Source organism: Falco naumanni, chromosome 2 (genome assembly GCF_017639655.2).
Source record: "Falco naumanni isolate bFalNau1 chromosome 2, bFalNau1.pat, whole genome shotgun sequence".
Lineage (NCBI taxonomy): Eukaryota > Metazoa > Chordata > Aves > Falconiformes > Falconidae > Falco > Falco naumanni.
In genome coordinates this window covers 99003883-99019062 of record NC_054055.1, presented here as the reverse complement: position 1 = coordinate 99019062, position 15180 = coordinate 99003883, and the positions used below count along the sequence as shown (strand labels likewise).

Sequence of the window (15180 nt, the reverse complement as noted above, 5' to 3'; positions counted from 1 at the left end):
GCAGCAAAGCATTTTCGTTGAACTGCAGGATCATAACCTTGCATATCTCCTAGCAGGCAATCACCATGACAAAAATGATGACAGAATTATATGGAGGTTGTAAAGGACCTCTGGAAGTCATCTCATTCAACCCCCAAGAAGAAAAAAAATAAGAGAACACAGAAAGTACAACAAACCCCTGGAAATAACTGGTGGGTGGGTGGGCAAGGGATGGAAGAGGCAACAGAATACAAAGCAGGGCAAGCATAGGATGAGGAAATGGACAAACATGTTGATAGTGATAACTGTATCAAAAAGAATGTCATGGGATAAAAGCCAATCCAGAACAGATTTCTGGTTAACATCTAAACAGTAAGTCATTCAAGTGGAAACAGAACAAGAAGCTTTCAATGCAGTTACAATAAATTGTCTAAATAGTTTCATCATATTCCCCAAAAACATTATGATGTGCAGAGAACAAGGCTAGATTCACTTCACAAGATGAAATGCTGCTTTAATTTATCATTTATCATAAGACAATTCATAAACATTCCAGCCAACTTTCAAAGGTACTGTGTGGAAGACTTGGTGCTAACAGGACTTTTGTGCTGTATTTTGAGAAAGAGAGGAAAAGATGCAAAACAATCAGAAAATCATAACAAAATTTTATTCCACTTTCCCGATCTTCAGTCAAGTGCATGTCCTAGACATTAGGCATTAATCATATGCTGGTAAAGCAAACAGTTCTGGTTTGAAATCCTCCATGGAGTTCAGTAGTAGTGTTGCCTCCTTTTTAAGATCTGGATTTAAGTTTTCATCTGGAATCATAACCACTTGCATTCCTGCTGCCAGGGCTCCTTTGACTCCAAGTGGTGAATCTTCAAACACAAGACACTGAGAAACAAGGAGGTGAGGGGAAAAAAAATAAAGAATAATGTTACTATGAACTTTTAATCTTCTGTTTCAAAAGAGGGAATGATCCCTAATAAAAATTAGTAGGAAAGCTATATTCAACTCCTGGTTTAGAAATCCCTAATGAGAACAAGGGCAAACCTCTCAATTAGAACATCTGCATGGTAATTAACCTTAAATTCATTTCAATTCAAAAAAACATCAACACGCATACTTAAATCCCAGCAACTGGTTATCCAGATGTTCCTAAGTGATTTGTTTTATAGGGATTGGTTTAAGCACAAGCTTAAAGTAAAGTTAAGCAAGTGCTTAAATACCTTTATAAGCAGGCAATTTTAACTCTTCAAGATCAACTTTACAGCCTACAGAATGGCAAAAGCAGTGCTTTCACTTAGAGCCGTGGCATTTCCTACACACACAAGAGGGGGAGGACTTTACCATCTATGTCAGTAGTAAGACTTTGGATGAGTGGAGAGTAAGCAGAAGTTACTTGTCAGAAAAGTGCTGTTGAATTCATGCTCTATTTGCTTAATTCTTCCAAAGCAACAGTGAGAAAGCAATTACAGTGGAAGGTTACTTTTACAGAAGAGACAGTTTAGGCAGGTAAAATTTCCATGACTTAAAATAGTCACAATCACTCAAGATCACAGTTTGGAAGCAAAGATGTTAAAAATAATCAAGACATTATTTACATGAATTTTGTAATTTAACATCAGAATATTGAAGAATAAATATACAGCAAGTGATCTAGCCTGAACTTTTATATAAGAAAAGATAGTGCTTCTGGAGTTCATTCCAGAATGTATATAATGAAGCACCTGTTCCTGATATTACCCAGTCTAAGTTTGAATTTTTGATCATGGACAAAGCAAAGCAACCTTTGGCATCCAAACCACCTGAAAAATTCTGACCTACACTGACATCTGATTTGTAACATTTCCGCAATTCAGACTACATCTATTATCAATATTATTAGCACTGCTACTATTATTAATACTAAAATTACTGCCACAAGTAAATGCAACATCAATGTTGGGATGGTTAGTGCAATTTTCCCCACACCCTTCAGACAGTGCAACTCTGCCTTATCACAAATTTCTCTGTCATGCATTAAGCCCTTCTGTACATTCATTATCGATCTACCAAATCCCTTCCTACATATCCAGGATGGATTGTCTTATCCTTTTCTTCACAACACAATAAACTGTGGCAACTAATACCAAACGGGTAAAAGTAATGATCTTAGTTTATGAACTATAAACTAATGAAACTTAGTTTAACCTTTGACTGAAATATGACACACTGGGAGAACATACAAAAGCACACTGCATCTTTTAGGGTCTCGCACACAACTATTTCACCAGGGAAGATTAAGGATGCGCAACATTTTTCTATTCTGGCTGTGCTCTAAGAGAACCAAGTTGCAACCTGCAAAAAACTTAATAAAGTTCCAAGAAAAGATTTTTGCAAGTGTTATTAAATGTCTGTGCTATATACACCCACCTATCAGAAACATTGGAAGAACGGATGAACTCTTTCTTTCTGCTTTATTTTCTTTCTAAAATATTGATTCTTGCAAGTCAACATGCAGGCAACCACTTGGAGTCTACCAAGAGAAAGTAAAAGGTGCTTTCTACCTTGCATGTAATAAAGTGAAACTTAATTAGTGATTTTTAGTGAGCCAATAGAAACACACCAATCTCTTTTGTGCTAATTTCCTTTATACAGTCACTGAATTCCAGTTTTGAACAATGTGTTATTTTCAAATGTTGATCATTATCACTATTACTAATTACAAATATGTAACTAGTTGATCCTGCAAAGCTTGAAACAATTGCTATTAGAAAGGACGCATGGTTCTGCCAATTTTTTTCTGAACAGTACCTTAGCTTGTGACCCTAAGCACTGTGAGGACTCTGAGGGCAGTAAATTAAAAATCCTGACAGTCTTTGCCTTTTGAAGAGTAAGCTTAAATGTTGCACAGAAGAGCATTATCAAAGCCTTTCAGAAACCTTTTCTAATCCAGCCCATACAAAGAAATGTACTTCACTGCTCTGCCTTGAAAGACCTAATTGACTTCCATGATGTCACTAAGCTTACTGTACTGGAGGAGCGGATGATTATGGAAGGCAATATGCATAATGAAAAGCTTAACTAATTCCCTGAAACTAGAAGCAATTAAAACTCTTGATTACCAAAGAAGCCAGGCAAATGACCCACAATTACAGTGGTTTTAATGTTACAGGAAATAAGTGTACTAGGTCTTCCTCCAGTCTTTCCTGCTACTGACACTTATTGTCAACAGCGCTGCAACATTTTTAATGGATGACAAAAGGTTTACAGAGGTTCACATCCAAAATGAATTTATTAACTTTGCTGCAGAGATGTTATAACAGAGATGTTATAAACTGCTCACTGTCCCGGCCCACCCACATACTAAATTTAGAGGTAAGAAAGCAGCCAAGTTCTTCCCCATTTTGCATAAGTATTGCAACATCAGCATCACTCCAACTGAGAGAGACAGATGAGATTTATACAGACTTCAGCTGAGATTCTGGCTGCTTCTCTGCATTATTTCTAGAACTTGTGTCATTGATCAATACTACTGCTATGAGATCTCTCAAAAGGTCATATTAATATAGGACAGTTTTCATTTTAGAATGAACTAGATGTTTAAAAAAGTAAAGTAGTAAAGCATACTGATTTATTTTTCACTCTATGAATCTTGAAAAATTAACGATTTAACCAAAGGAAGAAATAATAAAATCACTTCAGCACCTCATATCCTCATCTTCCTACATGGAATTTAAGAATATAACAAAAGACTGTTAGTTGGGTCCTTGGTATGTACGTAAATAAAGCCCCCTCCAACCTATATACTGTATATGTCTGAATGGAATATTTACATAACTAACAGGAATATCCATAAGTGCTATTGCTATTAGTGATAACCAAGAAGTATGGAAGAATAAAAAATTAAAATCAGTTTTGAAATTAAGAGTTTGCAAAACCTGTGAAGATAATATATATGCACAGTGAGTGCTTATTCAACAAATATTCTTCACCACATATGACACTACTGTATCAGCTCTACAACAGAATGAAGGATGAGACTAAAGATGGCTTAATTTATGCACATAGAAATCTGCAAATTGAACACTACCATCTATTGTTCTACAAAGAAAGAATGAAAAGAGAATGTTCATAATCTTTAAAATGCGTAAATACAGCCTCAAATTCTTTCATATTGTATTAGAAAAATCTGTTTGCTGATTCTGGTCTGGTTAGGCCTTTAATCTCAGTGAAAACATTTGCAGGCACCAGGACTACACCATGCAGTATAGCACTCTGTCTTTGAACAAGAGTCTTACCAGTAAAAGTACCAAGCATTTCATTCGCTTTGATAAAAAGTGTAAGAAGAAAAAAAATTGAGTATTTGTTAACTCCTTCCTTTTCTTACCTAAATATTTTCTTTTAATATATTTTAATTTTTAGATTGTATACCTCATATGCTCCATGGAAAACAGCTACTATGGAATTAATGATAAATTATTAAATGTATAGTAATAATAAATAATTATAATAAATTATAATAAATAAAAATACTATTACATGCAATATATTTATATTTATTATATATTTTATATTATTTATAATATATTAAACATAATATTAATAATAGTAATAAAAGGTTTACTTTTTTTCCTGCTATTACTGTAACATGTACCTTGTGGTCTGTTCAAACTGAAGCCAACAGGGTTAAATCTTTCCTCAGGGAAAATATACTTAAAAAACTTCAGTCCTATTGAATCCTACACAGAACTAAGTTAAAACTATCCTGCCTTCTGAGGAACTACTGACACATTCACTCTCCCACCAGACATAAAACCCCATTTCAAAATCAGTGCATGTACACACTGACTTTTTTTTTTAAAGGGAAAAAAAAAAAAAAAAAAAAAAGAAAAGAAAAAAAACCAAAGGAAAAGATCAAAAGTAATTCTGGGGACAAAAGTGGTTAAAACCAAAATAATACTAATTAATTTTATCTTCCCTCTTGCTGAATGAAAGCAAAAAGGGAATACAATGGAATTTTGAGGTTTCCAATCACAGTTTCAAAAGGGCTGGTAAGAACTCTGAGAGGTTATCCCGATGTTCATTCTCCAACTTCTGAACAAAACCAGTCTCTTTCTGTGCTTGGTGAGAAGAGACAATAGACATTTATTGTATCTTCTGTCCTCAAATGACACAGAAACATCTGACATCAGAATATGACATACTATGTTTGGGGCTTCTTATGGATTGCATATTACACTTCTGTAATGTCTTTATTTATCATTAATATTTCTCCATGATCAACTGATCAAAAGCGTGACATGTTATTGGTAAAATTTGCACTCTGGAAACATTTGGTAACTTTAAATATTAATTAATGTATACGTGCACAACCGAGTCTTCTATAAACAATTAAGGCCTAATTCAAATTCCATCATCTCACTAAAAAACTCCCCATTGATTTCCATGGCTTCAAAGTGAGACCCAAGACATGCTGCAGGAAGAAATCCATCCAGTACAGCCAGCTCACACTGATTTCAGAACAACACTGCTCATCTTTGCAAACCAGAAGGTGATCAGGCCTTTCGTTTCTACAGGTAACTTGTTAACTGTTCACTTTCAAACATGTTTTTACCTTCCTAATTGTGAGAAACTAGCTCATACTCTGTGGTCATAATTCAAAACTAAGTAGTATCTAAGAAATAAATTATCAGCCTGAAAGAGATGACTGCTGCAATCAGGGGTTTCGTTCTGCTAAACTTGTATCTCTTTTTCCTTGCTGACTCAATTTTTTCAAATTTTCAAAATAATTCCACTACTGACCAACTGTGTTACTAGTGTGAGTGACCCAGAAATTAAAAAAACAAAACAAAACATAATATAATTCAGAATACAACACAGACCCACCTATATCCCTTATAACATGTCAAAATGCTGAAAAGATGCTGTTCTATCATTTATGGGAGGTGATGGAAATTCACAAAAAGAGAGAGAAAACAACTTCACTAATATGTCGCAACACAGTGGCTTGGCTATTTTTTAGGTAACTTGTGGGAGGTTTTTTCCTACGCTTTGATATACAAAGTATCTAGGAACAAGGGGAAAATGTATTTCTGGGTGACCCATATACCACCAGTTACTTAAATGTTATTGAATAAATGCATTTTAAGCAGCTACAGTATTTGCAATTCTGGCCTCCCACTATGTTAACTCTCTGAAGAATTAACAAAAAACAATAATGAAATAACTTGATTAATGTTTCTCTCCTAATCTTTGGACTTACACTCTTTCCAGAAATAGGGAAAAGTCTCAGCAGTAACAAATTAGACATAATTTTATTTTAAGGACGTATGTCAGTTTGACTAGCCAGGCATAACAGAATCATATTAAATATGCTGTTTAAGAAAGTCATGCAGCTTTCAGCCCACAACTTAGTTCCATTAAGGAAAATGAGGAGTAACCCAAGATGTTTTTAAATGCTATAACAAATGAAAAAACAAGCTGAAAACTTGTAATCAAATGAATTATGCATCAGAGTATCCAGAATACTAACTACTAGTCACTGTTCTTTATTATTCAATGATTCATGTTAAGAACTGTTTGGAAATTTACGCACATATACTTTTTAATTCAGATTTTTATTAACTCTCTACTACGAGTATGTTGCAGAGCACTACAAGAATCAAATTATTTACCAGAAGACTTGTAAGATAAAACCAAAAATCATTAGCATAATTATAAAAAAAAAAAGGAAAAAAAAGGAAGTGTGTTACAGCTACACACAATTAGATCACTCTGCATTTCCAGCTCTTGCATAAATACCACTTTACACTTCATTCCACACCAGAAGCTACTCTCTCACAAATCAGTTGACAGGATGTTATCTTAAGGTGGGCCAGAAGGAGTAAAACAGTTTGGATGGGGAAGAAGAGAAATTTCAAGTTTCTTGCTTGTTTTCAGGACTCAATCAAGTGAAAGAAAAGTGCTTCTGTGAGTGACAGTCGGACCCAGACACAGCGGCTCTGTGAGGCGGGGAGAAGGTCACATTTACATGCGGGGTTACTCTGATCATTCCGGATGGCTGGAGCACTCTTTTCACAGAGGGCTGTGTGTTTAGATGACAGCACACTGGGAACTTTGTATGGCAACTTGTGTTACAGGCCTCAAGAAATTCCCAGGCGTTTCTGAAACAGTGTCCAATTATCCTGGCAGCAGAAATCTAACTAAATCAACTGCAGCTTGGATTAGCCATAGAGGAGTATTGTTCTTTTTATGGAGAACACAAGGCAAATACTCAAGATCCCCTCTGCTGAGGCTACTCATAGTGTGCAACATGCTGGGTTTTTATGCCACTTGTCTCTAAAAGTGGCCTAAAAAGGAATTTTGTGCAATGAAATAGTTCATTTGTGCTGCCTTCCACACAGAAGTACCTTTAGTAAAACCCCTGACTTTCTTGACCTGTAACACATAACATATTCAAGTAACTGCAACTTGCATACAGAGCTCAGAACCATAGGATTATTTACACTAGAAGGTATCCCTGGAGAGCATTTAGCAAACACCTCTACTCAACACATGCCCAGCTCAGGGCCTTGACCAGATGAGCTCTGAGGATCTTTGAGGATGCAGACACTACATACCTCCTGGGCAACCTGTTCCCATATTTCACCACCTCTACGGTGAAAAAGGGTTTTCCAAGCATCTATCAGGAGTTTCTCGTGTTCCAGCACGTCTCTATTGCCTACTGCATGATCATTCTGCACCTTGGAGAACAGGCTGTCCCCATCTCATGAGCAAACACATCAGAGAGGTGAACCAAGTACATCCAAAGGAGAAGCTGTTTTGATGAATACAAATCTAAAGTCTGAAAATGAAACTGGAAGTAGGTATCAAAAGTATTTCCTGAATAAATGTAATGACCTTTTCGCCACAGGGAACGTCTATGAAGCTTGAGGTACAGCACAGCAGGCTGACAATGGCAGGTACCCTGCCTGTTTGTGTAACGGGACACCACCACTGCTTCCCTATAACCAGCTCAGCAGGTGCTGCACGAGGCAGCTGAACCTCATACAGCAATTCAATTTTTTCAAGTGGCATAATTTTTTTTGGAATAGTATATTTTTGTTCTGCAATCTCTCCTTGACCTGTGTTATTTTCCCATAGAAAGACCAGCCCACACACTGAAATGCACCTTAACCTGAACTAAACATCAACTTAATTTTGTATAATCTTTGGCAGAAGTGTTAATAATAACCCATATATGCTTCAGACAAAGTAATTTCCTAATTTCTTCAGTAAAGAAAGAAAGGGTGAGAAGACACATTCACCTTTAAACAGGTTTTCATTGGGAGTGAAAAGAAATCACGGAAAGGTCTTTTTTCTCTATTCAGTACAAGCTTCTCATTGAACTGTACACGACATGGTGTCAACAGTCTGGAGTGACTTGGTGAGATGTTCCTGTGTTACACTTTTAACTCTTCATAATCAGGAAGAAAAGCGGTTTTCTTTCAAAATTCAAACAGCTGAAAGTTATCTTTTAGAGAATATTTAAGATGAATTGCATGAAGCTCCAACCACAAAGCCACAAACTAGCACCTTTAAGTAAAAGAAACAAAATTACCAAAATTGTAGTTTTCAACTACAGGAAAAAAATACCTACCTTAAAAATGGCAATTCTCTAGCCTCAATATAGATTTTCTAAGACAAAGGTAGACAATAAAGTACAAAAGGAAGTTGGAAAAAATATTAACAGCTAATTCGTTGAATTTGGGTAAATACCTGAGCTGAATCTTAAAGACGTTCTGTTGGAAATTTGCTCTTCTGTTGGAAATAAGCTCATCAAACTTTTAAAAGCAAAAAAATAAACCATTTTTTATGACATTGCTTGGAAGAATAACTTAATAGTCCTGACCACAAAAGACATGAGAATTAAAAGCTGTCTTTAGTCCAGCACAAATGAAAATCAAGAACAACTAAAATCTTTAAAAAAATTTTAGTTATCTTGGAGAGTTGCACCTCATAAGAGGGTTAAAGAAGTGGAAGAGCCAAAGAAGAAGAATAAAATTAGGATAATTAGCACTAGGAAGAAAAATTAAAATCTGAAATAAATACAGAGTTTTGGAAAAGTATATAATCTAACATCATAAAGAGATATAAAACTGTAAAGCTTCAGATTTCGAAACATAATAGTATGAAGGTTTGACTCTGGGTCATTTCAGGGGACATCTGCTGGAGCAGCAGCACTTCAATGTTTTCTTTTGAACTCACTGATATTCGAAGTACTATTTCCACCAAAATATGAGCTTGTAAAATAGCAATAGTATTAATAACAACTGTTACAAAATCAGTCTGTTACATCTATGCAAGGATAATATATACTTCAATTTAATCTATTTCCATCATATGCCATTCAATTCCATGTACATGTCTAAGACAAAATCAAAAGTGACCAAATGAGAAAATTTTCTTCTAATCAGGCTCCTAAACTGCTCCTAGGAGGTGTCAAAAGTAGCTGAGCCAAACAATGGTTTGCTGCCAATAAAATGTTGTTTCTTCCTTCGCTTTCTCTAATCTCCTGTTAACCCTTGTATGCTTCCATCTGTGTCCTAGTGATGGGTGTTGTGTTTGTGTACCCCACTGTGAATCAACTCTGTACATTAAAAGAACACTGTTCTCCTATTAGGCTCATAAACTGGAAAACCACCATGTAACAGCTGGGAGTGAACAGGAAGACTGAAGAGGATTTAAAATTCTTTTTTTGGGCAGTGTTTAAATCATAGAGGCCTTCATCCCTTCAAACTACAGTCTTATTCATAGCATGCTTTACATTTGCCTAAAGGAGATAGTATGTGTAAAACCCACAAAATGGCTGTGCAAAGTTTTGCAGAACCTGCTCTTTCAAACACAAGCCCAACTGTGGGCATGGGATTATGGTTATGAATGGCAATTCCAGAAGTTACTCTGCCATAGCAATCTAAAAATATCACATCTGAAATGAAACGCTTCATTACATTGATAATCAGATCTATTTAAGTAACTCCCCTCATGATTTCAAAAGATGATTTTTCAGCCTCTTAGCTGGCAAATCTGCTTTGATTGTGCAGGCAAAGAGAACTCAGAACTCAGAATTTCTTAAAACATTTTCTCTACCTAAGAAAGTATTTCTGTGTGCTAAATACAGTATTTCTAAAGAATGTGAAATCTACTACCAAAAGTAACAGAATTAATAATAAACACAATATTTCTACATATACTATGGATGATATATACCTTTTCAAACTATTTATGAGAAATAATTATTCAATGGAAAGCACTCTCCTAACCCTGAATGAGGCATTAACTTTAAGTGCACAGCAAGATCTACTAGATCAATACAATTATTATTGGTTAAAAAATACATATTAAGAATAAGAGAAAACTTAGAAAATGTCAAAATAATTTTTTTAAGAGTTCAGTAGAGAAGTAATCTCTTTGACATTAATTTCTAGCTTGTTTTTATCAGCTTGCTTTATTTTAGAGAAGCAATAATTATCTAGGTATTTCAAGCTATGAAAACTGCAAGATGGAAAGCCAATGAATATCAAACAGTTCTATGTGAATCACTCATTAAAACAGACTACTGCTCTAAAAAAAAAATATTTCCACTGTAAACTCACAAGCTCAAATATTTCTATAAATATGAAAATTAGTACACACTTTAAAAGACTTCACATGTAGAAAGTTATTTAAGTCTTAATCTCCTGTTGCAATATATTTCAAAACACTTCCGTCAAAATTCCCCTAATAATATCATCTAGCTATTTAAAATACTGCATGGTAGCATTTTGATTTTAAATGCATTGATGACCCACAGTTATCAAGCTGTGACTATTTTTCTGTTAGACTAGCTCTACCCGGTAAAAGAAAGGTATTAGTCTCCTCAGCCAAAGGCCATCAGTTCTTATTTTGACTCAAGCATGCTTACAGGCAGAATAATAGCTCATTTTCAGTGAAAGGCAATAAAGGGTATAAGATTTAAGCAAACATTTCAGAGTAAACAATGAACAAAAATAGAAAAACACGCTTATTTAACTCTGTGCATGTATGCATGTGTATAAACACATGGTGTGTATATACGGTCTCTATGCAGACAGTCTCTTTCTCTGTGGCCTAAGGCTTATTCAGCTTAACATATTAGATTAATAACTAAGACAGTTACGCAGTGGTTTAACATTAACATGAATTTGGGAATACCAGGCGTGGTATCAGCAACCACTAACTATGCTCGTCACACAACTTCTGCCATGGTTAACTTCTTCCAGGTACTCAGTTCCTCAAAGAAACTGGTTTATATTATCTGGGTTCTCACACGTTCTTTTGTAATATAATTTTTATTTTAAAACCCTCTCATCTGTATATTTCAATCAGAAATAATGTCCAGATGTCAACAGGGTATAAAGCTGACAGATGGCAAAGCAATTTAAAAGGAAAACTACCACCTATCTGCCTGTAAATCGACCTCTCACGGGCTCAAAACACTGCAACAGGCCATATGCTTAAGTGAAAACTACTTGCTCATCCAACACAATAATAATTTTATATTAGAAGTAAGAATCACCACTTACCTAAAGAATACACTGATCTGGAGTATCCTGCATTTGCTGACCTTCAACAGTTTGAGTGAGTCTTTGGAAGAGGGATGAGGGTTGTTTTCTCATTTAAGCTGAACACACGCATTTCTCTGTGACTGTTGGAATTGTTACTCTAAAGCTTGCTGCCGTATTACTGTGCTGCTCTTTTATGGATTGCAGATGCCCGCACATAATATACATACATACTCACACAGAAAATAAGTAAATGCTATATAAATCTCATACAGACTCATAGACACACAGGATCTCACAATGACTCGAGGTTGGAAGGGACCTCTGGAGGTCACCTAGTCCACCTCCCTGCTCAAGCAGAGACATCAGTTGCCCTGGACCATGTTCAGACAGTATCTCCAAGAGGGATGACTCCACAACCTCTATGGGCAACCTGTGTTAGTGCTCAGTCACCCTCACGGTAAAAAAATGTTTCCTAATGCTCAGGGAAAACCTCCTGTGTTTCAGTTTGAGTCCACTGCCTCTGGTCCTGTCAATGAGCACCACTGTAAAAGAGCCTGGCCCCATTCTCTTTGCATTCTCCCTTCAGGTATTTACATACATTAAGATCCCCCTAAGCCTTCTCTTCTCCAAGCTAAACACTCCCACCTCGCTCAGCTTTTCCTCATCGAAGAGGTGCTCTAGTCCCTTCATCATCTCTGTGCACCCTTGCTGGATTCCCTCCAGAAGCTCCATATGTGTATTGTAGTGGGTAGCTCAGAACTGGACACGGGACTCCAGGTATAGCCTCACCAGTGCCGAGTAGAGTGGCCCGATAAACCCCCCTCAACCTCCTAGCAACACTCCTCATCATCAGCTGCCTTTGCTGCAATGGCATATTGCTGGCTCATGGTCAACTTGCTATCCACCAGCCATCAAAACTGTATTTTTTTTCTGAGAGTATGAAATCAATTTGCTCTTCTTTCCTTTTCAAAAGTGTGCAGCCACACTCACTGGGTGCAGAGACAGATGGCACTGTAATGGAACTTCTAAATTTAAAGGTCTGAATGACAAATGTGCAAAAAATACAGACAAAACATATTGCTAAGTGACCATTAGAGAACCTATGATGAGAATATAAAGCACTCCATTAGGAAGTCTCTCAGTCACTCCGATACTGATATGAACACATTTCTTCACAGTTAAGTCAAAGGCAAACTGCCTTCTCTACAAATGCTTGCAGTCAACTTACAAACAAGCACCTCAATGAGTTAACATGCTTATAATGCAGACTTATTTTGGGAAAAAAACCTAAGTTGTCTCTGCCTAAGCACAGGCCACCACTCTTTTATTCTTTTAAACATCAGATTATGTGTATTTATCTATTAGTAAGACTACCATGGTATACTGCAAACAGTGACTTTACATTACTCTAACCATCACAACACATGACCTGAAAGAAACCCGTCTAATAGAGCAACATGATCAGTTCAGAAATAGATGCTGCCACAGATATTGCCAAGAATCTGGATAAATTGACAGGCAGTTGAGTGCTACGGGCAGCATTTTGCTGATAACTTGGAAGCTTCGGCTCCCAGTGTGTAAGGATTCCCTGGGGAAACCAGACTGCAGCAGGTATGTCAAGGTGACAAAATATCACTGCCACACAATCCACTGAAAGGTATGTTCTAGCTACCAGGTAAAATATGCTGGACTACAAAAAAACCAATAGAAAGTAGGACAGGTTGTCAGGTGAAGAAGCAAAAGAGAATCTCAAACACCACCATGATGCAGTATACAGGAAATATCTCAACTAATTTTTTCCCCCATTTGTTCTGATTAGAAAAGATGTTTAGTGTTTTCTCTCTATTATGTTTAAAAACTTGCTAATTTATTTCAACTGCTGCTAGTGAAATATGGGCAAGATTCATTACTGAATAGAGAAAATGTATGAATCAGATAGCAAATATGTCTAAAGAGTAAGGACTGAAATTTCTCATCCATAAATAAAGATTGTTTTGGGGATTTATGTTCTGGGTTTGCAGGTCTTGAAGGTGTAGCTAAACACATCTGCTTCATTCTATGTGTAAGTTCTAGTCTTTGCAAGGAAAACAATGTGAGAGAAGAGACTAAAACTTCTATTTTCTCTATTGACCCTGCATCTGCAGATAAAACACTTCAGTAATTCCAAGCCTTAGAGAGCAATCTTCTCATTGACAAGTAATTTAATGAGCAGTTCTATGGAGTAACAAGAGATAATGGGTTAAAACCAGAAAGAAACAATTACTTTATATAGAACTACTGTTGTTATAATCTCAACCAGATCAATTAACTTTGTTACCAAAAGAAAAAGGAAGAAAACCTTACAAAATCAAGTGACAGTTGTCATTTTGAACTTCTTCAGATTACCAGCATCTTGCATCTAGATGGAAAGCAAAGGCGTTGTTCACAACACACTAAATGCTTTTCTCAATCAGATGTTCTTGTGCTCAGCAGTGGCAGTTCTGCAGGCTGCAAGCCAAGGTTCTTCACTCCCACATGATCTCCTACTTCCCTATCAACTAAAAATGTTTTTCCTCCCTGCTTTGGGTGCCTTCCTAACTACCTTCCTTGGAGAAAAGGAGCACTGCCCAAGTAGAGAGTTTTTAATCTTTCCTTCCGAATCTTCTGTGGTTACAAAATATCACGTTACTAATAAGTTCAAAGAGCATCTATGGAGCTTTAGCAGTTAACATTGCCAAGCATGTTTACACAGATATCCACACACATTCGTGTATGCAACAGAAGTGCTCCTCTTTGCACACATGAAGTCACACAGCAGGAGCAACAAGGGCAGGTGGGGGAGCCTGAATCACACCACAGCAGCCATCAGCCTACTAAAAGCTCACCCCTGATGGGGCTGAAGGCCCAGGGGTGGGGGAGCCCCAGCAGCCCCGTGACGGCAGCGGCAGCCCCTGGCCCAGCCACTCTTGTGCCACCGGTGCCCCTGGGGCAGGGCCGGACCCAACCAGCGGGAGAGGCCCCATGGGTCGGGGTGCCCCCTGGGAATGGGGACAGAAGGGGCTGGTGGGGTGTGAGCAGGGGCCAGTCCGTCCACGTGGCTGGCTGTGCCTGCACCGCCCAGCACAGCCTGTTCTGTCTCCTCTAACTGAACTGCGGTTTTGATGGTTTTCCTGGGTGAGGGCTTACCACTGTGCACGCGAATGTGAGAAGAGGTCTCAGCACAGCCTTGCCACAGCGCCAGGGGTCTCACAGGCCCGCAGTGCAGCACCTGCGGCAAAGGTGGGTGTGCAAGTGGGCATGCAGGCACTAGTGAAGAGCACGCTGGACTAGCTGGTAAGTAGGTGAAGTGGCCCGGGAGCCGGGCGCATCTCTGTGGGCGAGTGCACAGGCAGCACTGGCTCTTGGGGGGAGAGGGTAGGCATAGGGTAACCCTGGCTGGCTGCTTCAGAGACCACGCTGTCTAGGGCTGCCTGAGAGACCCATCTGTGTGTGCGTGACAGACTCTCTGTGGGAGGCGATGGAGCACAAGGATCCAGGACCACTGGATGGGCTGTGCCTAAGCCATCCACTCTGTGGGTGTGAGTGAGAGGAAAGGGGAGAAGGATCTGCACTGAGGGCTAGAGCAGAGCTGTGGCTTTGGGGGCTTGTGCCATCAGGTGCCAACAATCAGGAG

The 15180-nt window shown here is 37.8% G+C and overlaps 1 protein-coding gene across 1 annotated transcript in view; it reads right to left on the bottom strand.

Moving 5' to 3' along the window:
- Positions 1 to 476: 476 nt before the first annotated feature.
- LOC121082989 (pseudouridine 5'-phosphatase) overlaps positions 477 to 15180 on the bottom strand; it is a 76089-nt gene continuing 61385 nt past the window's right edge. The window contains exon 4 of the mRNA XM_040582804.1: positions 477 to 873. Within this exon, the coding sequence (XP_040438738.1) occupies positions 697 to 873 (177 nt within the window). The 3' untranslated portion in view covers positions 477 to 696. The remainder of the gene's footprint in view (positions 874 to 15180) is intronic.